This window comes from Microplitis demolitor, chromosome 9 (assembly GCF_026212275.2).
Source record: "Microplitis demolitor isolate Queensland-Clemson2020A chromosome 9, iyMicDemo2.1a, whole genome shotgun sequence".
Classification (NCBI taxonomy): domain Eukaryota; kingdom Metazoa; phylum Arthropoda; class Insecta; order Hymenoptera; family Braconidae; genus Microplitis; species Microplitis demolitor.
In genome coordinates, this window is record NC_068553.1 from 16466662 (window position 1) to 16494409 (window position 27748).

At 26.0% G+C, this 27748-nt stretch overlaps 1 protein-coding gene across 1 annotated transcript in view; it reads right to left on the reverse strand.

The window, feature by feature from the left end:
• Window positions 1–27748, reverse strand: part of LOC103579127 (uncharacterized protein DDB_G0283697) — a 40125-nt gene that overhangs the window by 953 nt on the left and 11424 nt on the right. The window contains exons 2-5 of the mRNA XM_014445145.2: window positions 21686–21968; window positions 17811–18043; window positions 1644–1843; window positions 1446–1577 (exon numbers count right to left, since the gene is read on the reverse strand). Of these exons, the coding sequence (XP_014300631.1) occupies window positions 1446–1577; window positions 1644–1843; window positions 17811–18043; window positions 21686–21968 (848 nt within the window). The remainder of the gene's footprint in view (window positions 1–1445; window positions 1578–1643; window positions 1844–17810; window positions 18044–21685; window positions 21969–27748) is intronic.

A 27748-nucleotide genomic window follows, 5' to 3' on the forward strand; every position in this document is an offset into this window, starting at 1 on the left:
TCTATAGCTATAACTATGGAAACATTTTCTGTAATTATGGTAAAATTTCTTATACTGCATGGTAACAAAATTATGGTAATCATTACTGTAATATTATCGTAATCGTGATAATAAAATTATGGTAATGGTTACCATTACAATTTAAAAATTCCTCATATTATGGTAATCATTACCATAATATTATAGTAATCATTACCATTCATGATGGTAATCCTTGTTATATAATGTTATGGTAATGATTGTCATAATGAATAATAATGGTTACCATAATATGATGGTAATGATTACCATAACATTTATAAATTCCTCATGTTACGGTAATCACTACCATAATATTATAGTACTTATTACCATTCATTATGGTAATGATCGTCATAATGAATGGTAATGGTTACCATAATATGATGGTAATGATTACCATAACATTTATAAATTCCTCATATTATGGTAATCACTACCATAATATTACAGTAATCATTACCATAATATTATGGTAATCCTTGTTATATAATGTTATGGTAATGATTGTCATAATGAACGGTAATGGTTACCATAATATGATGGTAATGGTTACCATAATATGATGGTAATAATTACCATAACATTTATAAATTCCTCATATTATGGTAATCACTACCATAATATTACAGTAATCATTACCATAATATTATGGTAATCCTTGTTATATAATGTTATGGTAATGATTGTCATAATGAATAATAATGGTTACCATAATATGATGGTAATGATTACCATAACATTTATAAATTCCTCATGTTACGGTAATCACTACCATAATATTACAGTAATCATTACCATAATATTATGGTAATCCTCGTTATATAATGTTATGGTAATCATTACCATATTATATGGTAACAGTTACCATAGTAGTATAGGAACTATTACCATAATGACATAGGAATTATTGCCATAATTTTATAGGAACTATTCCGATATCGTATAGGAATGAAACCCATATAAATAGGAATGGTCACCATAATTTATATGGCTGTCATTTCTATAATCGATATTTAAAAACACCTCTTACTATACGATAGGGGAACTTTTCCCTTCTATATATTGTAATTTTTACCGTAGATTTCTCTTCGTGTACAGTAAAAATTCTATAAAATTTTGAAATTTTGTAAAATTACTAAAAAATTTTTTTCTAATATAAAAATAAATATTTGTCTTTACTATCAGCCCTTAAATTTTCAAATTTTCATATTTTTCAAAAATCTCAAAAAAATCTAATCGAAAATTGTAATTTCAACTCATAAACCAAACTAATAAATACAATTATTTTTTTTAAATAAAAAAATCAAAAATTTTTTCTAACTTTCCCTTCAATAAAAAAAAAAAATTTTTTTTTAATTAAATTACATACATTTTTTTTTTAATTTTACTAATTGCCATTAAGTACAAAAAAAAATAAAACTTACAATCGATCACGTAATGAAAAATATCCTTTGCCCCTCCTTGCGCGATCGCAGTCTTGGTCATTTTCAAAACAATCACACACACATTCGCCATCAAAATTCATTCTCGGCGTGAATTCCGATGGGCATCGGCACCTGATAAAAAAAAAATTACTCACCGCCTTTGAAATTAAAAAAAAAAAAATAGGTTAACAATCTTACGGTTTTTTTTGGACAGGCTTCCTAATATTTTGTGGAACCAGTGATGGATTTTGTCTAGTGACTTGAGATTTGAATTCATTGCTGTCTTGTAGTTTATTATCACTTTGCATGCCATACTCGCTCTTTTCACGGCACTCACATTCCGTGTGATTGTAAAAGGAGAGTTTCTCCACGACACTGCCACCTCCGATGCTGGTTGTCTGTAAACCAATAAACATATATATATATATATATATATTTATATAAAGAAACTAAATAATAAATAATCGTAATCTTGAGAATTGACTTAGCATTAATGTCATTTGTTCATTAAATATATATGTATATATATTTTTTTAAATGTACGCGATAGTAATCTCGCTTAGGGTGCGGTAAATGCATCAGGTGACTCATATATTAATGCATGTATCATATATATTTAATATATCAATGCTACTGTCAGCATTTAAGACACAATCTTCTATATCATCGTTGCAACACAGTCTCCGTGAGATCTTTTATTTTATTTCTTACAAATAAAATTACACAAAAGCCTTTCAATCATCGCAATTTCATTTTTTAACTTTTAATATTTATGTCTCAATTTTAAATATTTTAAATGTCAGAATTTGCATTAAAGAGACGTTTGCTCCAGGCAACTCACGCTCATTTAATCCTTCTTAATGATTATTTATTTATTTTCATTCAAATTCAACGGGTCTGAAATATGACTTACTGTAAACTCGGGTTCAAATTGTTGTATTGTTTGGAAATTTTTTTTTTTGAGAGCTTGCAATGCATAGTTTTGGCGGTTTTTTATTATTATTTTGTAAAAAATTTTTTTTAAACAGGTAAAAATAAAAAATGAACAGAATCGAAAAATAGAAAATTTGAATCTTCTCTTTTTTAGTCCGGAATTTTATTTCGAAAAATTTTTGAAGGTCAAATTTGACTCCCGGTTAAAAAGTTCAAAATTTCAAGTTTACAATACAATTTTTTTATAATTTTTACGATAATTTGATCACGAGTCAAATTATTTTAATAGACGGTCACTTTTCAAATTCAAATTTCGCGCTTAAAAAATTTCAAAATTTGTAATTTGAATTCAAATTCTCGCACCGTTTGAAAAAAATTTGGATTGACTGCTTGGAAAATTTATTTTTAAATTTTTTGATAATTATAGCGTCAAAATTTTTTTTTAATAACGATAAAAATTCAAAATGACCAAAATAAAAATATAGAAAATTGAATCTTCTCTTTTTTAGTCCGGAATTTTATTTCTAAAAATTTTTGAAAGTCAAATTTGACTCTCGGCTTAAGATGTTCAAAATTTCAAGTTTACAATAAAATTTTTTAATAATCTTTACGATAATTTGATCACGAGTCAAATTATTTTAATAGATGGTCATATTCCAAATTCAAATTTCGCGCTTAAAAAATTTCAAAATTTGTAATTTGAATTCAAATTCTCGCACCGTTTGAAAAAAATTTGGATTGACTGCTTGGAAAATCTATTTTTAAAAATTTTTGATAATTATAGCGTCAAAATTTTTTTTAATAACGATAAAAATTCAAAATAATCAAAATAAAAATATAAAAAATTTAAATCTTCTCTTTTTTAATTCTGAATTTCATTTTAGAAAATTTTAAGGATCCAATTTGACTCCAGGCTTTACAAGTTCAAAATTCGATTTTTCACAATTTTTTTCAATAATTTAGTCACGAGTCAAATAATTTTAAGAGCCGGTCATATTTCAAATTCAAATTTCGCGCTTAAAAAATTTCAAAATTTGTAACTCCGGTTCAAATTATATTATTATAATTACAAACAAATTACCAAAATTTTTCATAACATAATTTCGAAATTGTGTTCCAAAGTCAAGTATTCAAAAAATTTTTGCAGCACAAAAAGTCATCACAGTCCAAAACTATAAATTTCCAATTAATTTAAAAAAATAATTATCCTACACTTCAGTCGCAATGTCAACGACAATGCAAAAGTAAAACATAAAAAAAATATTTATTAAAATAAAACCTCGAGTCAAAGATCTATATAGAATTACATATATTTTGTCTGGATTTTATCTGTTAAGTCTCAGATGTCGAATCCTCAATCATCTTGCTCATGCGTATTATTCTAGCCGCGGGTGATAACAATTTAATGCTCAGTGGATTGCGTGACGGCGAAGTCTTTAAACTAAACTTAAATTTAAACTCAATCTCAATCTCAACTAAAATAAAAGATTACCGGTTACAAAGAAAGAGTCCACCATATCCATCGACATGGACAGCCTGATGGGCATAGTTTTTATTTAAATCCAAAGCTACCAATTCCCGTCAAGCTTTCACCAACAATTTTTACTTGCGCGCTAAATGGACTTGACTCCAGGCAAAAAAAAAACATTTTTAAATTTTTGAAACTTCAAATCGTAGACACAAAATTATTTTAAACAAACAAACCATAAATTTACATATTTCCTGTTACCGAACTCTGTTCAAACAATTGGATTTTTTTTCTAAACGTTTTATTTATGAGCATGTAGATAAGTTATCAATTTACATGAGACGTTTATTCAGATACCAGAGACATATGACTTTATTTTGAAAGGTGCTGAAGGGCATTAGCTGATGACAGGTAGCAATAACCAGCCATCACTTATTAACCACTATAATTTGTGGTGGACGATAAGTAAATACATAAATCAGTGTTGGGAATGAGACTAGGTCATATCACATATCAGTGATTGAGATTCTTAAGAAAAGTTAATGGCATGCAACCGAGCAAACTTACTCGTACTGAGAAATAAAACACGTTCTCTTGATTCACGATTCACGATTTCATCGCGGAATTAACATATGGGCATTAACATCCGTCACTTGCTGACAATCTTGGAGATTTTATAATCATGATTTTATTTATTGTGTAGTTTACTTGTTACTTATGTTAATGTATAGGAGAGACTGATTTTTTACAGAAAAAAAAAAGACTTTTTTTTTTTTTAAATTTTCATTTACCCGCATGAAAATATCATATATGGTAAACATATATTAAAAAATATATGTTACAGATATAAATATATAGGTGATGATACATGAAATCTTATATAGAACTGCAAATAGATTTTGGCCGATTTTATTATATTTCTATATATGTTTTATCTTATATGATTTCATATATTTTCGTATAATTTCAATATATTGTTTATATATTTGAAAACTTATAATTTTAATATATTTAAAAATAAATGTTATTTATATATGGAAACAAATAAGAATATATATATAATTCATCATTATATGCCACGATATATGTACCATGTATTTAACTTTATATATTTTTGTATATTTTTCGATATATAGAAGCATATAAGTCTCCCCATATATGTAAGAATAAATAAAATATATTCTTTTCTGTCTTTTTCTCTCTGTTATAAGATTCAAACATTGTGTTCAGAATATATATATATGTGTGCTAACTTACAAATTTACATATATAATTATCAATATATGTAATACATATATGTGCTAACTTATAAGTTTACATATATGATTATACATATATATAAAATACATGTATTAACTTATAAACTTACGTATATAATTAATTATATTAAAACTTAGTATATTATATATAAGAAAATATATATCGTTTTTGGCCACTTATATGGTCCCATATTGATTATATATTTTTCCATATATATTTATCATACATGGTATTTTCATGCGGGTAGTCTAGAAAAATTAGAATCGCAGTAGTCGGTCTTAATCATACGATTTTTAAATTTTGGAAAAAATGGCGGGAAATTCAAATGTGGAAAAAAATTCAAAATTATAATTATTATTATTAGGGAAAGGTGGGGCAAAATGGGCCCCTTAAGAAATGAGGGCTTATATGTAATATAAATGTCAGCTCATTTTGCCCCACTCTCCCCTAATAGAGGGAGGGGAGAATGGGCCACTTAAAATTTTGAGTGCCTCGAATGGCTTGACTATTCTTTTTTTTTGTATCATCAATTTTTATTTATTTTTTAAATTGTTAATTTGATTTTTTGATTTTTGACTTTTCGCTTAGTTTTTATTATTTTGTTTTTTCAAAAATTCCGCCTTTTTGTCGGAAATACTGTTTTTTTTTTTAATTCTAAAGTGCAGTTACAGTACTGTAGTTAAAATGCGCGCCCTATGGATGACTATTTTACCCCCTAGTTTTTCTAGATACTTCTTATAAACATTTACAAAAAAAATTTTTTAACTTCCCGCCATAAAAATTTCAAATTTTCAAATGTTATTTTTCTTAAATAATTGTTTCGCATTTTGCCCTACTCTTGCCTACACAAATAAAAAAAAAATTTTTATTTAAATTAATTATTCCATTTATTTTATTTGTTATTCCTGGATCTTAAGAAGCCCACGTGTACCCACGCAAACTGATGGCTGATTACGAAGATGCATTACCTTCCTCGTGAATGGGATACCATTTACTACTTTTACCGATCCCAGTATTTTATTATTTCTTAGAATAAAATTAAATACTTTTCAAATTTTTTACGCACGTCAGGCAAAATTTTCATCGAAATTATCAACTAATTAACCAAAAAAAAAAAATAAATAAATAAATAAATTCCACTGCATTAACCTCAAAATTCGAGTTTTCATATTCAACCACAAATTACTTACTTACCATAGGGCAGGGGTAAAACGGTCTCCTATTTCGAATCCCCTCAAAAATCTAAAAAATTTACTTTTTATTTTCGGGGCAAGTTGGACATAAAAAATCTTGAATATTTTTGAAAATTTTACTAACGCGATTGTAAAAAATTCAAAGGAAAATTTCTGTCATATATTTATTGGTTTGGAAATTAATTTTTAATGACCAGAGCCCATTTAATTAATAAACAACTAATTACATAATTATTTTTTGCGATTTCTATAAAATAACAACAATAATTACTTTAAGAAATGTGTCTGCAAGAAGTCTGCCGGTTAATAGAGGCCATCGATCTTCTCCCACCGTCAATACAAACGACAACCGGTAATCGATATAAAATTTCCTATCGAAAATTTTAACGAAGGAAGCAAAATTTCTATTATCACCCATTTTTCGGATGACAATTAACGCGAAAAAATTTGAAAAATGATTAATTTCATAAAGAAAATCGGATAACAGCTTGATCGGTATTGAGATTTCTTTTGATTAACGATCTCTTCCGTGATCCGCGTGTCTCATTCCTCAATTCGCTTTATCTCGAGGACATTTCCACGTAGAATACCGTCGACTGTTGTGTTGTATCCAGCTCCTTGTTGTTTTATTTATTTATTTTAAAAGTTTTGTACCGATCGTTCGTACCGACAGTCCACGAGCCGAGTAAATGTAAAACCAGTTCTTGTTGTAAAGTAAATTGAGATATGGCGCTTTAATAATGTCTCTACATACTCCATACTATATACTACATATATATAAATATATGCCACATACAATATACTACATACGGTATTAAACGATTTGTGGTTTTATTTATTTCCTAATGACAGATGCTGACTGTTACTACAAATAGATTTTAATTCACAATCCCGTTTATTTTATTTATGGGTTTCAAATTCCCACCCCCACTCATACCGTAATTACCATCAAGAGAAAAGCAGGGGAAGGGGTAAAATGGACTTTCATTTTACAAAATCCTCGGCTAAAAAATTGCAAAATTTTTTTTTAATATTTTTTGATTTTCTGCTCTAAGGTTAGTCGGGGCAAGTTGGGCCCATGAAAAAAATTTTTTAATGTCTGCATATTTTTCTGTTTACCAAAAACTAATTAATAGGGCTAGGATTTTTGTTTTGATTTAAAAATGAATGCTGTCGAATTTTTCATATTATGGTGAAAATATTGGTCGTATAAAAAAATTTTTAAAACAAAAGTTGTAGAGAATTTAATTTTATATAGAAAATGTCATCTACAATTTTTTCATAAGACTAATAGGAAAGCCGTAATTTCAAAATTGAGATTTTCATAATTATCAAAAATTTGAATCATTCATTATGAATCTTAATTTTTGAATTACGGTAAAAATATTGGTTGTATAAAAAAATTTTTCAAACAAAAGTTGTAGGAAATTTAATTTTCTAGGAAAAATGTCTCTTATGATTTTGTTATACGACCAATATTTTTACTGTAATTTTAAAATTAAGATTTTCATAATTATCAAAAATTTGAATCATTCATTATGAATCTTAATTTTTAAATTACGGTAAAAATATTGGTGGTATAAAAAAATTTTTCAAACAAAAGTTGTAGGAAATTTAATTTTCTAGGAAAAATGTCTCTTATGATTTTGTTATGCGACCAATATTTTTACTGTAATTTTAAAATTAAGATTTTCATAATTATCAAAAAATTGAATCGTTCATTATGAACCTTAATTTTGGAATTGCGTTGAAAATATTGGTCCTATAAAAAAATCATACGAGACATTTTTTTTCGAAAATTAAATTTCCTACAACTTTTGTTCGAAATTTTTTTTTATAAGACCAATATTTTCGCCGTAATACCAAGCATTCTAACTATTCATTCGAAATTAAGGCAAAAAAATTTTTTTTTTTCGGGGACCATTATGTCCTTTCCCTTGAAGTTTTCAAAAGCTATCGAACAAATTACGCAGCTATTTCAATCGATCCTCATATAAACTGCCAATTAATTTGATAATCAACTACCGAAATGCTTAAGTGCTGTCTTGCTCTTCCCTCTATTATAAATCAACTCACTAAATTATTCAAAATATATATCAATTAATATGATACCTGTTAAATTAACTAGACATGATGATGATAGCTTACATTTTATAACTTTTTATCAGCTCGCGGACCACACAGGCTGCTTACAATTTAATTGCACGTTGCTTTGCTGTATAATTAATTATTTTTATTTAATAACTGACTTATATATCAATATTTATTACAGTTTCAAAGCCTTTCTTTACATTTGTTAATTATTGAATTTTAATTATTCATAAATAAATATATACATAATAATTATAGTAATAAATTTTGTAACGCGGCCTTGAGTAAACAATAGACGTCTTTGTTTACATTATTAGCAACTTCATTGTCTAGTTTACCTTTACTTCTTTTATTACTATTATTGTTATTTTTTATTTATTTTAAAATCTATACGTATATATATATATTTTGACCGATACTTATGATTGGAAGCGTAATTAAAGGCAAATTTGATCCATTTCAATATTCATTTATTGTATGATATTGACGTTAGTCGACGTCTAATAATTTTTAGATTTTTTTTAAAGCGATAAATTATTAAAAAAAAAATATTTAAAAAAATTACACATATAGTTTTTGAAATTTCCTACATGTGTATTTTTTTAGTTTTTTTCAAAAGTGACTCGTTATAAAATAAATTATTTATTGTTTACGAATTTCGGAATCATATTTGCATGATCCTGAAATTAGCTGACGTCTAATCATTTTTTGAATTTTTTCAAAGTGATAAACTATAAAAAAATATATTTTGAAAAATTGCACATATAGTTTTATAAATTTTCTACAAGTGCATTTTTTTAGTTTTTTTTTTTTGTAATCGATTTGTTGAAAAACTAAATTCAAAATTTATTGAAAGTCTACTAACTTTAGGATCATTATATTGGTAATGTTTTCCTGACTACATGGACTAGCATCATCAGAACAATTCAATAAACGATTGTAAATTCAAAGTAAACTTTAGCAATTAACACAAGAAAATAGTAAAAATAACATATATGTTAATTGTTAAAATTTACCCGCACGAAAAAATATATATTCCGGCAAAATAGTATTCATATCCGGCTTATATCTTTAGTATTGTCATAAGTACGCCATTTTGCCGGGATATATTTCCGGACATATATTTTTCAAAAGTATACTTTAGCTTACAATTGATTATAGAATTGTTCTGATGGTACTAATACATGTAATTAGTAAAATGTTATCAATAAATTAATTTTTGAATGGATCGGATGTGCCTTTAATCACATGAACAATTATCATTATTGTTCTTGTTTGGTTAGGGTTCATCGATTACTGGTTGATGGCTTATTGTTTATTGTATTTGTTCTTTATTAATTGTATTTTATGTATGTTCATTTATAATATACATCAGCCACTGATATATATTATATATATGAACGGGTCCAATTTTTTGAGGTTATATATTATTTTAAATCGAATACAAGAAGCCTCGGGATATTTTGTAAATTATCTGCAGGTAGTGAACTTTCCTTGTACTCCGTTAGCTAACAGGGCGTGTAATTACGATACATAAAACAAAACAGGAGCCGAGAGATTTATTTATTGTACGAGTTTGTAATAGTGATATTAAATTTATGTTAATTTATTAAAATATCCATACAATATATGGATTCTTCATTCTGAAGACATTTTTTTTTTATTTTTATCGAAATTCGAGCATTGCGTTTAAAGAACGCATTTTTTTTTACAAAATTCATGTCTATGTTGCGAAGGGTTTTTCAAATTTTGGTTATTTTGAAATTTTGACTTTACCATCAAATCACACGGTAAAAATCCGTTCCAAAACACATACATGAGTTCAAAAAATTAAAAAAAAAGTAGGAGTGAACAATATTTTGGATTTTTTAAAAAATGGACTCAAAATTTTTTTTTTTTGGACTTATGTATGTGTTTTGGAATGGATTTTTACCGTAGAATACAATGGTGCAGTCAAAAAATTAAATTATGCTAAAATTTTTTTTCGCGCGAAATTTAAATTTGAAATATATACAGGATTTAATTGATCTAATTTTTAGCATAAGCAACCTGTTATTAAATAAAACAAAACATGTAATATATACACCGCTAATGTTATATACCTGAGGCACTCTGCTTACATTACTTGAAAGACATACGCTGTCATTAATCGCCCACGCGTACTGACTGTACGCACAATTGAAAATTTGCCGTCGAGTAGGCATTTATTTTATTTTGTAACCGGTGTCTACATTAACAATAACCGACGCTCCGAACTTCAACTTTTTTCTCAACTTACTACCCGCAATTCTTGAGCCCACGCTTCGAAACCTATGCACTGCATTTATAGAAAAAAATTATTTTTCTCTAAAGTACTTCCGTAAAAGCTTCATTAATTATTTATCAAGATAAACAATTCATGAATACTTTTAATTTACAAAATTTCTCTTTTTCTTTTAAATTTCCATTTTATTTATAACCCGTCTTATTTTTAAAAATATAAATTGCAAAGATAGTTGAGAAAACTAATTGACTTAATAGATTATTTATAACTTTCACATTAAATCTTTCGTATCGAATTTCAAATTTAACTTTGATTGATTAATTTACTTATTTATTTATTTATTTATTTGCTTATATTCAATTCCATTTATTTTATCAAAGGGTCGGCACATATATATTTATAAATAGTCTTGAAATACTTTTCGTTCAAGGTTAAGTCTAAATATTATTTAAGAAAATATTTACGGAATCAAAAAAAAAAAAATGATTATTATCCTTGACTACACACAATATTATGCTTGTATTTTCTTGGCGAAGGTTAGTTGGGGTTATTATACCCGATTGGCCCCTGTTGATGCAGTTAGTAAGATGTATCGTCGCAACTTAGCGCACACTTGTGTATGATTCTAATATAAAGCTCAGACATGCAATTATAGATAGATTACTTCCACGTTATGAGATAAAAATTGTTATATTAAATATATATATTATTAATCCTCTTGGAAAAAAAAAAAAAAACAAAAAAAAAAAAAAATTTCTTATCACGTGAACGATTTCACACAAGTTTGAAATATATATATGTTATATATCATTAGTAGCTTATGCAAATATTTATGTCGTGAAGCCAGATGTCATATTTATTTTTGTTACGAAATATATTTATTTTAAAAACTAATTATTTAAATAATTAATAATGATAATGATAATAATAATAATAATAATAATAATAATAATAATCATAATATTAATAATAATAATAATAATAATAATAATAATAATAATAATAATAATAATAACAATAACAATAACAATATAAATAACAATAATAATAATAATAATAATAATAATAATAATAATAATAATAAAAATAATAATAATAATAATAATAATAATAATAATAATAATAATAATAATAACAATAATAATAATAATAATAATAATAATAATAATAATAATAATAATAATAACAATAATAATAATAATAATAATAATAATAATAATAATAATAATAATAATAATAATAATAATAATAATAATCATAATATTAATAATAATAATAATAATAATAATAATAATAACAATAACAATAACAATAACAATATAAATAACAATAATAATAATAATAATAATAATAATAATAATAATAATAATAATAATAATCATAATATTAATAATAATAATAATAATAATAATAATAACAATAACAATAACAATAACAATATAAATAACAATAATAATAATAATAATAATAATAATAATAATAATAATAATAATAATAATAATAGTTAAAATTAAAATTGGCTTGATAAAGACAAATTATATTGTTAAAATGTTGCTACATTGTTCGTGTTAATTAAAGATCTGCTAATAAATAAATTTGATTGTGAAATTAACATTCACTAATAGTACAATTGTATATTAAAAAAAAAAAACAACAATAATAATGATAGTAACCGCTATTATTATGATAAAGTAATTTTTTTACAATAAACTGATCTACTTAAAAGTGTCACTCATAAATAACGAGTCATCTTTTTATAATATATTTTTTAAACTAAATGTGCGTTGTAGAGAACTGCGATTTGCGATTGTGATTGTGAAGGTAAATACAATTGCAATACGAAAGTTTCGAGAGCAAGCGAGAGAGATATAAAATTTACTAGACACTGAACGACTAGTTCTAGACGCTGTAAAAATAGAAATAGTGTTCTCAGAGAGTTTGTTAGAGTGTCTCTTTACATTACGGTTGATCTTTAAGTATACTCGGTCAGTCGACCTGGTCAATGCGTAGGATTTACTTTTTATTTTATTATTTTTTTTTTTTGTGTCTAATCGATCGTGTTACGATTACTATTATTTACGCTAAGATTTTCTTAAAGAAAATTCAACATTCTCGTGTAACGGCTTAACCTCATTGCGAAATAATTTTTTTTTTAATTTACTTACTTAGGTTATTAATTATTAATTACTTACTTAATTAATATCATTAATAATTAATTCAATTTTTAGCCAATGTTCGTTTGAATCAGTAAATCAATTCATTAGAAAAAAATCTGCATTTAAAAATTTTAGGTGTAGTTATTCTAAAAGTTGAAAATAAATTTTATTAATTTTATTAATTGATTAAATCAATTAATTAATCACTATTATTACTAATTCACTTTTACTTTACCTAAAAAAAAATATTTTATTATTATTTTATATATATTTAATTAATTAAATGTATTTAAACTTTCCAAGTGAGGCAATAAACCGCCATATTGTAATAAAAAATTATTACCCAATTTTTTTGATTGATTATCAATTAATTTAAACAAAAATGCTATCAATTATCAATCGTTCACTTTTACCACATCAAAAAAAAATTTTTTTAAATTAACTGAGTTAACGGTTCAGTTAATACATGCCTTCAAAAATTCCAGGTGGCTCTAAAGCCGCCATATTGCCCAAAAATTCTTAATCAATCATTTAAAATTAATTACTAAATTAATTATCAATTAAATCGAACAAAAAGATGTCATTTATATTCATTCACTTTTACATTATTCACAAAAATTTATTTCAAATCAAATTATTCATTACTTCATGTAAATAATGCGTTTATCTATCGCATGTGTATATAGCCGCCATCTTGTTTCCAATCTTAATCTCTTTTTTTTAAATTTCCCAATTACTGACTGACTAAAAGTGACAAACTATAAAGTATATTTATAAGTTCACTTTTTCTCTGTCATAAAAAAATTATTTTAAAAAAATCCCACTTATATTTTAGACAATAAACGGTTTTGAAAATCGCAGGTGATATGATCCCGTGAAAAAAAAGACTCTATTAATACTTTTCAAGTAAACTAACCACGTGCGTTAAAAATGAATAAAATCAAAGACCTGTCACAAACATCTTCCGCATTCTTATAAATATTATTATCCATTAACCAGCGTCAATTTCACCAGACCGACATTTTAAGGCTCTAGAGTAAGTGAGATCGCAGTAGCGTATTTTATCTTTTCTTATTAATAATATAAGTCGTTACGAAAATAGAATCATGTCTAGGGTTGTCTTCGTTCCCTTGTGTTCGGATTCACATCGTTAAAATATCCGTACATATAAATATATATGTATGTATATATACATAGTTCCTCCTTCGTCTTTAAAGTCAAGTGTTGATCGCGGTTGTCTGGAATTTACATTAAAACCACACTGCTGTAACAAGTTACCAAGAACAATGCTTAAAATCAACTACATTCCGTAAGTTCAATGGATAATTTCTTAAAGCAGCTGGTCGCTATTCTTTTCATTAAAATATTTTCTTGTAATTTTATTTTTTATTTTAAATTTAAATTCATACCAAATTCCGACATTCAAAATTCACCAAATTTATTGTTTTTATCTTTATGGGGTAACATGGGTCGATAATAAAAAATATTTTGTATGTATTTATTGTACTCGAGTCAAAATTTTTGAATTTGAAAATTCAAAAATTAGGTAAAAATTTTGAATACCAAATTTTACTTGAGAGTATGAAAATTTTATGTGAGTTTTTATTTTTATGGAGAATTTATGTTAAGTTTGGGGTAAAATGGGACAGTATCAAAATTTATCAAATCAATTTTACCCCAATAATGAGAAAATAAATTGGAAAAAATTTTGAATTAAAAACGCGGGAAAATAATTTTTTTACGATGGGGTTAAATGGGTCGGTTGTAAAAAAAAAATTAAGGTGAAAATTTTTTGCAAAAAAATGAATAATTTTATGAAATTAAATTTTTGATAATTTTATTTCAAGATTGGGGTAAAATGGGCCGTTTAAAAAATAATAAATAGTCGATTCTAAAACACGATCTATTAATTTAGAGCCCGATAATATTTTTTTACCTCAAGAATGTGAAAAAAGTTTTTTTCCACATCCAGGTCAATAAATTAACATGAATTTACCCCAAGATTAAGATGTTTAAGACAGAAAAGTCAAACAAATGTCAGTCTCGATAAACAAAATTATAAAATTATCTATTTATTCTAAAAGCATAGAGTTGACAGTTTTAAGAATCTCTTCTGACACAGAAATTTTCTTTTAACGTTTCTTGTGGTACTTGGATTGATTTCGGATTAGACTGAGTAGTTCTCTATTTAAAATACTAGACACGATAACTTTGAACGGTTTTGCGATAACTAATGGCTTGGCCGTAAATTAAATATAAAGCTATTGAGATATAGCGAGTGGTTTTAAATTTAAAAAGAAAGTTTTAGAACTTAAATTCCTGGATAAGATAATTAAAAATTTTATATTTTTTAAATTTACTAAATAACTTTTGCTTTAATGGATTTTATTTATTATTTTGTTGAATTTAATGTGGAATGTGTTGAGTAAATCAGTAATATTTTGGTATTACGGAAGCTTACGAGTTAACTGTAATTTTATTTTAGAGTTTAGATGGTAGGTGTTTTATGCGAGTGACATTATTCGCGCTTTCAGTCTACCAATCACAAGTTTGACACTCGGCCAAGTATCATAATAGTCTAATAATATATTGTTTTTCTTTTTTTATCCCTAACTTTCTGTTTATTTTTAAATTATTTATCAATTTCTCAAATCACTCATTTAAATTTTTAATAATTTTTTTTTTACCACCCATATCTTCGTGACCATTTTAGATAACTTCATATTATGGGTGGTCATTAGAAAGGGAATTTAATTTACTAAAATTTTATAATCAATAAAAAATTTCATAGAGCTAATAGTTTTTAAGATACAACCGTTTAAAGTCTGAGAAAAAAAGGCGCGTAATTTAAAAAAAATATTTCGTACATTTATGATGATAACTTTTGAAAATTTGAAATTTCGATAATTTTTTATCAGGGAAAAGTTGTAGATAATGAAATTTCCTTTCCAAAAACCACCTATAACATATATTTATATTAAATATGTAGTTATTACTAAAGTTTGAAAATCGAAAAAAACAATTTTTTAAAATAATAATAATAGTTATTATAAATTAACCGTAAATAAGATCATATATAAAATGCAATAAACCTTTCACTTAAAATAAAACGCGTAGCAAATTCTCATCCTAAATACCCGCGCTGATATTTCTACACAAATAAATAATAATTTACGGTTTAATATTTTAATAGCCAGTTAATAATTGCGATGTACTGAGCTATTGAGTCACGTACTGACTATTAAGCAAATCAGCTCATTCAATAATTGCATAAATCATAACTATTATTATTATTATTATTATTATTATTATTATTATTATTATTATTATTATTATTATTATTATTATTATTATTATTATTATTATTATTATTATTATTATTATTATTATTATTATTATTATTATTATTATTATTATTATTATTATTATTATTATTATTATTATTATTATTATAAATTATAATTAATCTACTTTTTTCTCTACATGGTTATTTCATCAGCCTCAAAAAAAAAAAAAGTAGATTATTATATAATTAACAAATTAAAATGTATTAAGCAAATGTATTTATATTTATATTTATATTAATAAGCTATCTGACAATCAATCAAGTCCTACATTGACATGAATAATTAATTACAATCGATTGTAAACGATCGTTAAATAGAGCGAAACTGTCATTTAGGGTTTAACGCATTCTTTAATCAATTATTTATTAGTTTGATTTAGTTTAGCTGATTGATAGTTTTAAGCTCGCTTATATAAATATATATATAGATATACAGAAAAAAAGGAATTTTTGGTGCAAAGAATTTTACTCGTCTTTATATATATATATATATATATATATATATATAATCGTAATGTCGCATTGTCTCGGTATGCTATTAAATTTAAAAAATCCGGAAGGAGTGGACGGTATCGATTATCAAGACATTATATTATTTTGTCAGAAGAATTACAATCGCGCTTTTTTTTTTATTTTTTTATTTTATTTAATCAGTTTAGTAATTATTTAGTTTTCTAAGTGTTAACTCGATATTTATTCTACATATATACGCCCACATATTTTATATCTGATGGATATATATTTATGGTTTTTTTTTATCGATTATATATTTTTTTTGCCAATTCGCAGAACAGTTCGGTAATTTAATTTATTTTTTTTTTTATCGAGTCATTTTTTGATATTCTGCAGTACTAATTTGACATTTATTTTATATTATGAATTATTTTGTATACAGAAAAAAAAGTAGTCAAATTTCGGAAAAATTAGTCAATTTTTTTTTATATTGGGGTAAAATGGATCTATAGAATTTTTTTTTTTTTATTAATATTCCAATTTTTTTTGAATCTTTGTATTAAAAATAAGACGAAATTAGTCAGTTTAGATTGAATTTGTATTAATTGGGGTAAAATGGGTCGCTGGTAATTTTTTTTTTAATAAATTTATTTTTTCCATAAACCCAAAAAAAAATTTATTCAAATTTTTTTTTATTTAAGTAAAAGAAAAAATTTAATTAATTTTTCAATAAAAACCGCGAAATTTTTTATTTAAAAAAAAAAAAAATTTTAATGAGAAATTATCAGAGACAAATTTAGTGATTACAGTTTCTAAAATGACTGAACAGGAAAAAAAGTCTAGTGGTATAAAAAAAAGAGTTTGTACAGGCTATTAAATAGTAACACATGTGTAACCAGTCATGTGAAAATATGAGATAAAATATAAGTATATCAGTAGCGGATCAGTAAAGCAATCATCCGCACTATTGAACCACGAGAGATAGGATTTATCGGATACCTGAGATCCCAGAAATGCCTTCCGCAATCTTCGAGGGGATCTATAAGATTGTGAGTAACCAATCAGGAGAATGCAACGTCCGTTTTATTTAACGTATCGATAGATTTATGCAGACAAAATATCAAACTTTTTTGTTTGAGTATGTAACGATTGGTTTAGTCATTAAATATTATCATTTAATTAGTATAAATAAAAGTACTTACGTAAAAGTATAATTCAACTTTGTGAGACTGCTTGGGTACACATGTAAGCGATTCAGATCTACAGCAGCCAGTGTCATCTGAGCATCTGTGAAGAATCGCGCAGTGTGGAATGTAAGTCGTCGAGGGATTTGGATAGACATCTCTCACGGGTATAACTCTCGCACGTGGCCACTGACAGCTACCTTCCCGCGATACTTTCATCGCGTGCTGTAGGGCTTCTCTTATTTCAGCAGCTGCAATCATCGCCAATTAAATATTTATCTTATTCATACTTTTTTTTATTTCTTTGGAGAATTTTAAGTGCAAAACAAAATATTTCGCCCATTTTACCACAACTTTTTTTTTTAATAAAAAAAAAGTTTCACATATTTATTTTTCAAGAAACTTTTACGACCCATGTTGCCCCATTTTCAAAATTTTATTTGTTATCAATATACTGTAATTTTTTTTTTTTATTTCAATACTCAAAATTCATTTTCACGGCCCATGTCACCGGCTTACCCTCCCCCCCCTCTCATAAAAAATTCAAAATTTCCTTAGTAATTAAATTTCAAACCTCAAAAATTATTCAAATCATACTTAAAATAATTCACTTCTTTTACGACCCATCTTACCCCATAAACTCTAAATCCCCTAAATAAAAATTCGAAATTAAAAACCTCAAAAATCATTCAAATCATACTTAAAAAATTTCACTATTTATACGACCCATCTTACCCCATTTTCTCTAAATTCCTCAAAAAAAAAAAAATTCAAAATTTCAAACCTCAAAAATCATTAAAATTTCCACAAAAAAATTCACTTTTTCTACGACCCATCTTACCCTATAAACTCGAAATTCCCTAAAAAACAAAATTCAAAATTTCAAAGCTCAAAAATTGTTAAAATTTCCATACTTCAAAAAAATCACTATTTATACGACCCATCTTACCGCATGAACTCTAAGTTCCCTAGAAAAAAATTTAAAATTTTAAACCTTAAAAATTATCCAAATCATACTTAAAAAATTTCCCGATTTATACGACTCATCTTACCCCATTTACTCTAAATTCCTCAAAAAAAAAAAAATTCAAAATTTCAAACCTCAAAAATCATTAAAATTTCCACAAAAAAATTCACTATTTCTACGACCCATCTTACCCCTTCATTTTAAATTCCCTAAAAAAAAATTCAAAATATAAAACTTCAAAAATTATTAAAATCCCCATACAAAAAAAAAATTCACTATTTATGAGGCCCATCTTACCCCATAAACCCGAAATTCCTTAAAAAACAAAATTAAAAATTTTAAACCTCAAAAATTATCCAAATCATACTTAAAAAAATTTCCTTATTTCTACGACCCATCTTACCCCATGCACCTGAAATTCATCAAACAAACATCCATTCAAAAGTGTCATATAAATAAAAATGATATACAAACAACCCATTTGATTCAACACCATAAATTACACGGGCCATCTTGCCCCATACCAAACTAGCCGTCTACAAACCCCATAAATCATTAGAAAAAAAACTTTAACAAATTGTTTAACATAAAAAAAAATTAGTAGGTGTATTCAGATGTACTTGGTAATATTTTATTGTCCGTATTGTTGATTTCTTGATGAAAGTTCACGAGGGCAATGACTATTGCCGCAATAATAATAACATAACTATGTATTATGACTAGTCGCAGTAACAGTCTGTCTCTCTATTATGCACACAAACACATATTTATATAAATATACATATGTACATGTATATAGTAATGGATACCTCTACCTTTACCTCTATCTCTAACTCATATTCAAACTTGGACTCCGACTCAGACTCCGACTTGGACTCGGACTCGAATGAAATAGCTGTCATTAATTTAACAGTACTCGTATATGATAGTGAGCATAACTCGAGTTATGGGAATCATTATTTATACTTTTTATATATTAATTTAATTAAACTCTTGGTGTAATGTATTCTACAGTAGAGTCTTATTCTTACTCGTAGTGAAACTAAAAACTTACTCTTAGTTTCGAATGTAAGGGTATAGTGTAAGTTGCAAAGTCTTTAGCAGTACGTGTCAATCATCTGAAGATCATACGGGTCAGATAAGCATGATGGTTATGATACAATCGCCATAAATGTGATATGTTGTTACACTCGATCTACAATCTACTCATTCATTCATTCATAATAATATAACAACTACAGATTAAATGTAATTTAATGTTGTTTAATGTAATGTTCTTTAGTTTTCTTTTTTTTTTATAAATTATCGTTATTTGTTGAGATTACATTTTTTTATCTTAAATCTTATCTTTCTATTAATAACTGGGGAAAACTAATTGTGGATGTTATTTTTACATATGACCCATTTTACCCCGATATTTTTTTTTATACTTTTATTTGAAATAAGGATGAATGAGTCGATGAGAAATTTTTATGGTTGATGAGGTAAATTATTTCAGCGACCCATTTTACCCCGAAGTTGAAAAAAAATTAATAGTTAATTTTTTTGAAAACTCTTTTATTGAAAATGAAGAAAAATTAGTCAGAGTTTTTTTTTACGCGGGGATAAAATGGGTCGTATTCAAAATTTTTGTAGTGGGTCATTTTACCCCCAATTGTAAGAAAAAATAGAATTTGATTTTTTTTAAATCCTCATATTAAAAATGGGGCAAAATTAGTCAGCTTAGAATTTTTTTTACATGGGGGTAAAATGGGTCGTTATTAAAAAATGTAGAGTGGGCCATTTTACCCCAAAATGTACAAAAAATTAGTATTTCATTTTTTTTTTTAACTTTCATACTTAAAAAATTAGACAAAATTAGTCAGCATTGAATTTTTTTTACATGGGGGAAAAATGGGTCGTTATTAAAAAATGTAGAGTGGGCCATTTTACCCCAAAATGTACAAAAAATTAGTATTTCATTTTTTTTTTAACTTTCATACTTAAAAAATTAGACAAAATTAGTCAGCATTGAATTTTTTTTACATGGGGGAAAAATGGGTCGTTATTAAAAAATGTAGAGTGGACCATTTTACCCCAAAATGTACAAAAAATTAGTATTTCATTTTTTTTTTAACTTTCATGCTTAGAGTGGGCCATTTTACCCCAAAATGTACAAAAAATTCGTATTTCATTTTTTTGAACCCTTATATTTAAAAAATGGGGCAAAATTAGTCAATTTAGAATTTTTTTTACATGGGTGTAAGACGGGTCGTTATAAAAATTGTATAGTGGCCCAATTTACCCCAAAGCGTGACAAATGATTATTAGATTCTTGTTCTGAACCTTTTTTCAAATTAAGTAAAATTAATCGGCTCAGTTTTTTACATGGGGGTAAAATGGGTCGTTATAAGAATTTTTATAATGGCCCATTTTACCCTAAACTTTAAACAATTGGCGTTAGATTTGTTTCTAACCTTCTCATAAAAAAAGAAGCGAAATAAATTGCATTACAATTTACATAAATATTTGGGTAAAATGGATCGTTTGAAATTTTGAATTTACTGACTTCCTTTGCCCGTGCTTAAAAAAAAAATTATTATCAAATTACTTATCATCTTCCCTAAAAATTTTAACCAATTTCCATGTCGGGTAAAATGGGCCAGAAAAAATTTCCAACGTTCATTTGAAACAAAAAAAATTTATTAAAATTAAATTTCCCGCCAAACTACCAGATACAAAAAACAATTCCCCAAAATGTAAAATAAAATTCTCTACTCAAAATTCCCCATAAATTATCATGTGAATCCCATAGTTAAACTCAGTATCAAAAATATAAACTCCACATATTTATTCTAACTCAATTTTAAAATTCCCGCCAGTAAATAAAATCTTCCAATCCATTTTACCCGCCAAATTTTTTTAAAATTAAAAAAAATTCACTTACATTTACCACTTTTATTGCTATTGTAATTATTACTATTATTATTATTCTGTAAACTTTTAATCTCTTTAACCGGAACTTTGTGCGGGGCGTGCGATAGAGGGGTAAACCCAGAGCTCGTGGGATCCGAGAATCGTGAATCTCTTCGCTCGTAAGTCTGGCTGATAATGACAGGCCTCAAAGCTGCACCAGTACTGCTAACAGCTGCCGTGCTCATCATTGTAGTGCTTTTAGGCGCGGAGGTTGTAACCGGAGCGGATGTTTCTTCTTCTTCCTCAGCCTCCTCCTAAACCAAACAATTTAAATATATATACATATACATATATATTAAAAACAAATAAACTAAAACAAAACCCAGATTAAATATCAATAATCCCAAGCAATACAACAGCTCACTCTCATATCACTCAATCCCAGATGCAGAATCGTTGACATCTGCGGGTCTTTTACCCGCCGACAAAACAGCCTCAGGCTTCGATAATTCAAAGCAAAATCAATCGTAGCCATTTAAGATTCACTCAACTTAACCATACCAACTTAAACTCAATATCAAGAGTTGCTTTTTTTCTCACACCAACACTCTAAAGTAATATCTCCTGTCACACTTGACCTTTAATCTCTTTAATAAAAAAACTTTAATTACTTTTTAATAGTGGAGTCTAACACTTGGACACACTTTTTTTGCAATCGCCAGACGCCTCCGATAAATTGTGTGTACAGTGACTCATATTTTTATTCTAAGGCTTTTATTTTATTTTTTTTCTTTATTACAAGTGACAGTTTAATGTAAACATACATTTTTTTTCTTTGTTATATTTATCAATAAATCATTATTATATATTTACTTTTGTTATTTAATTATAAGTTTAGAAGGCATTTATATAGAGACTGAAATTTATTAGTCACATCCTTTACAATTATTTTGTCTTGTAATTTCCGTATTTGAATATCGTGAATTTTTTTTTTAGTTATTTATTTTGGGTAGTTATTGTTTATTTTTTTTTTAAATGAATGAAATTTTTATACTGCACTGGGTATGAGAATTGATATGAGAATGTGATAAATGCATGGGAAATTTTTTTTTGGCCCATTTTGCCCCGAATAGAAAACTAGTTTAATTTTGGAAAGTAATTTTATTGTATTTCTTTTTTTTTTTTTTTACATGAATGTAGACTATATGAAATAAAATTTTCAAAATATGTGGCCTATTTTACCCCATTGAAAAAAATTTTTATTCGAAATTAGAGGGACGTATTTATGTAAATATGAATTTAAGGGTTGAAAATAAAATATGTACATGGCCCAATTTGCCCCAGATTCGATTAAAATATGAACAAAAAATTTTTTTTATCAATTATAAAAAATAAAAATTATATTTTACCCCATATACAAAAGTTTTAAATATCTCAAAGTAATAACGAAATCTAATCATCACAATTATACCCAAAAATTAAATAAAAAATTTAAAAATATCGTAAATTACTAAAAACTTTATACTTTTTTTTTTTTTTTTTTTTTTTTTTTTATCTACTTCTATAGTTCGTGACCATTAATTGCTTTGTAAAAAAATATTATTAATGTTACAAATTAGCCTCTTTTATGTACACTTCTTATGGATTTATGGATTTATGATGGCTTGATGATGTCTGATGGTTGATGCCCTGACTATTTTTTTTTTCAAATAAAAATAAAAAAAAAAAATAAGTGTTCAAGCCTCAAGAATCAAGATCAAAGAATGTGGCAAATAACTTGTGTTAAAAAATTTTTTTATGCTTTTCTTAACAACCATAAATTTATATATATATATATATATATAAAGTTAGTTAGTAGTTTTAACTTTAAAAAGTATCAAGAGGAATATTAGTAACTCAGTTAAACAGACAGGTCTTGTAATTTTTTTTTTATTTTGCGTTCATACTCTTGAACAAGGACTGACTAAATGGACCACCCAGTGTCTTTTTTTTATTGCTAAAAACTTTTTTTGCTGTCCACTTATATAAGGAGATAACCTGTGTAAAAAAATTTCGCCATGAAAATGTTTCAAAAAGTGTCAACCGTGAACATAAAAATTTGAGACACAACTTAAAGTTGATAATTTTTGAAAATTTGAAAACTTTCAAGAGAAATAAAATTTGAACTTAGTATTCCGTTAAGTTTTTCAAAATTTTTCAAGCGATCAAATTCCACTTGAAAATTTTGATGGTTAAAAAAAATTGAAAACTAGGTCTGGAGATTGAAAATTTCTTTCTCTTGAATTTTTTTAGGTACAAAAATTATCAACACGAAGTTCAAAATTGTCTCTAATTTTAAATTTCACTATTAGAAATTTAAATTGGAACATTTTTGAAACGAATTTTTTTTTACGCGGGAAAAGAAATAATTTAAAAATTTTATGAAATTCAAATTTTGAATTTGAATTTGTGGCAAATTTGTCGCAAAAAAAAATAACTTAAATTTGACTTTTTTGACTTAAATTGACCTACTCAGTATCCATTTAATTAAAAAAAATCAAATTTGACTTGAGTTGACTTAAATTTAACCAAAAAAAAATCAAATTTATTTTTTTGACCCGGGAGAACTGGCCACGGGATTTAATATTCATCAGATAAAGTTCGCGGTTGGGGTCAGATTAGGATTTTTTTTTGTTTCGTAGGGTATTGTATCTGTTGTATATAGGTATAGATGGATGTATGTAAGTGTGGATAAGAAGAAATGGCAGGTTTAGTCTCGGATCTTTATACTTGTCTTGAGGCGCACCGATTGCAACCTGGATAGTATGTACGTTTATGGCCCACCCACAAAGTTCAGGGTATCGTTCACCATTTTATGCCAGTTAAATTATTTGGTTTAAAAATCCTCCATTTACCATCACAGATTGTCTAATTAATTATTTTACTTTATATTAATTACTCCCATAAATTAATTGAATATTCATTACTTTCAATATTCACTCGATTCAATTTTTTAAATTTCCCGCGGGAATATTTTTAGCTTTAAATTTAAATTGTGAGTCAAATATTAGAGATACGATAAAAATGGTCTGAGATATTTTTGTAGAGAATCAAATTTCCTACAAACATGGTCTTATTAATTTTTTACGATAATTGAATACTTTGGTCAGAAAATTAAATTTAAGTGACGTAAGAAAAAATTAGTAATAAAAATTAAAATTGTCTGTCTTAAAATTAAAATTCTGAGTAAATTATCAAAGATACGACAAAAACCTAAGAATTAAATTTTGTAGGAAGTTAAATTCTCTACAAAAAATAAGAAAACAATTTTTCGCGTATCTCGAATAGTTTAGCCGCAATTACAAAAACTTGTGCTGGCTAAAATAAAATGCAGCGAAAAATTTCAAAAATAGGCGAATTGTTTAAAAATCTAAAAACTTCAAGGTGTCGGAATATATATCCGTTGGTCTAGTTAATTTTTTCATTGTCTCGTGCAATAATATAAAAAAATAATCGTCGTGTGTGATCCCGAGGCACGAAAATTAAAGTTATTTCAAGAATGAGAATGCATTTGGTCTCTGGCATGGCGCTGCCAGGCTGTCTGCTACTTGCTATGACGATCAACGCGCGTCTACTATTCAATTCATGTAGAATAAAAGGAGAAAGAGGAAAAATAAATAAGGTAAAACAAGCGGAGGTGAATAAGTAGTATACTAGTAGAAGGTGGATAAGAATGAGAATGAAGAGAAAGAAGAAAGAAGAAGGTTAAAAAAAGAGGATGAGGTTATAGTAACATAGAACAGTGGCATGGTGACCATAACTAACGAGAATTCTTATTGCTACTAAAAATGGAAGATGAGTTTATTGCCGTTTCTAAGAACCGCCATTACATTATACGCAATGGCAACCATTGACATGCAAAGCTGTCAGAAAGTCACTAGCACTTTAACATTTTATTTAGTATCATATCATATTAATACATTTTTATGTCTAAACAGAAAAAAATATCATTTTTGATTCCATTTCGTAGCAAAATATTTCTTGGGACAAAAAAAATTTTCTTGGGACAGGTAACCCGCATGAAAATACTATATATGATAAATATATATGGAAAAATATATGATCAATATAGGACTATATAAATAGCCAAAAACGATATATATTTTCTTATATATAATATACTAAGTTTTAATGTAATTAATTATATACGTAAGTTTATAAATTAATACATGTATTATATATATTTATAATCATATATGTAAACTTATAAGTTAGCACATATATGTATTACATATATTGATAATTATATATGTAAATTTGTAAGCTAGCACACATATATATATATATATATATATATATATATATATATATATTCTGAACACAACGTTTGAATCTTATAACAGAGAGAAAAAGACAGAAAAGAATATATTTTATTTATTCTTACATATATGGGGAGACTTATATGCTTCTATATATCGAAAAATATACAAAAATTTATAAAGTTAAATACATGGTACATATATCGTGGCATATAATGATGAATTATATATATATTCTTATTTGTTTCCATATATAAATAACATTTATTTTTAAATATATTAAATTATAAGTTTTCAAATATATAAATATTATATTGAAGTTATACGAAAATATATGAAATCATATAAGAGAAAACATATATAGAAATATAATAAAATCGGCCAAAATCTATATATAGTTCTATATAAGATTTCATGTATCGTCACCTATATATTTATATCTGTAACATATATTTTTTAATATATATGATATTTTCATGCGGGAAAAATTTTTTTTAGGCACGAATGAGTTTCCCGCGCTAAGAAATTTTTTCGAGCACTTAAAATTTTTGTTTCCATTTCAAAATGAAAAATATTTCTTGAGGCAGCTAAAAAATTTCTCGTATCAAGAAATTATTTTTTTTTTCGGTGTAGTATCACTTTTTCCAAGTACTTTCTAAAAATGAATTTATGGAATTCACTTCGAATTAGTGAATAATACTTTATGAACCAGCTGTAAATTTACCACTAGTTAAATTAATGGTATATATAGCTGAAGAAATAATAACTATCCACTGATTCACAGTGAATTTCACTAATTCATTTTTGAAGAGTAGTTCGTAGAAAAATAATTGAATATCAATATGACTAATATTAAAATCACATCAGCGATTAATTTATATTTTCTTATAAATACATAATTTCTGAGAATTAAAAAGATGGTATTTTATGATTCATGCCATATACACCAGATAAAATAAAAATAACCATTAACCCTCGACATTGGTATGTCTGTATCAAAACACACTCAATTGGTTATATCTTGTGAAATCCTAAAAATAACCACGTACTTGGCTAAGATTTGTATAAAAATAAATAATAAAATATGACAAACAATCAATCGGGTGCAGTTAATTTAAAGAGACGCTGAATAATCGCATTCTTTAGACGCGTTAGTCATCAAAAATTACAACTACAGCTACAGTGTTAAATGTAGTGCGTATATAATTTATATTGCATGCACAGAGAAAAGGATTTCTTGCCACTAGAAATTGCATTAGCAAAATTCTATTTTTTTTGTGTATAATCTATATTATTAAGAGAATAAGGAAAATTTCGTTCCCGGCATATCTGTATGATAGAATTGGTTAATGCTATTAAATTTGGTATCGTTAGAAAGGTTTTGACTTGAATTTGTGTCTTTTCATAGTTTAAACTCTTTTTTATTATCAATCATTGAGAAAAATCGATTTATCTGTATCATTCGAATTACATTTAAATTACGCGGGAAAAAATACGATCGTAATTATTTTCTTTAAATAAATTAATATTATAATTATTCTGTTACTAAATATGACTGAATCTCACTCAATATATACTATATTATTTATATCACGTTACTTATTCCAAAATGACAAAGTTTTATATTTCCATTTGGTTTTAGGAAGCTTCTCAAAGCCAAAAAAGTGTGCATAGAAAAAAAAGGATTCATTGACACAAAAAATCTTTACTCGCCTAAAGAAAATTTTTAGTTACCCCAAGAAATTTTTCGCATTGTGAATTAAAACCAAAAAGTTATTTAGAACTAGAAAAATTTT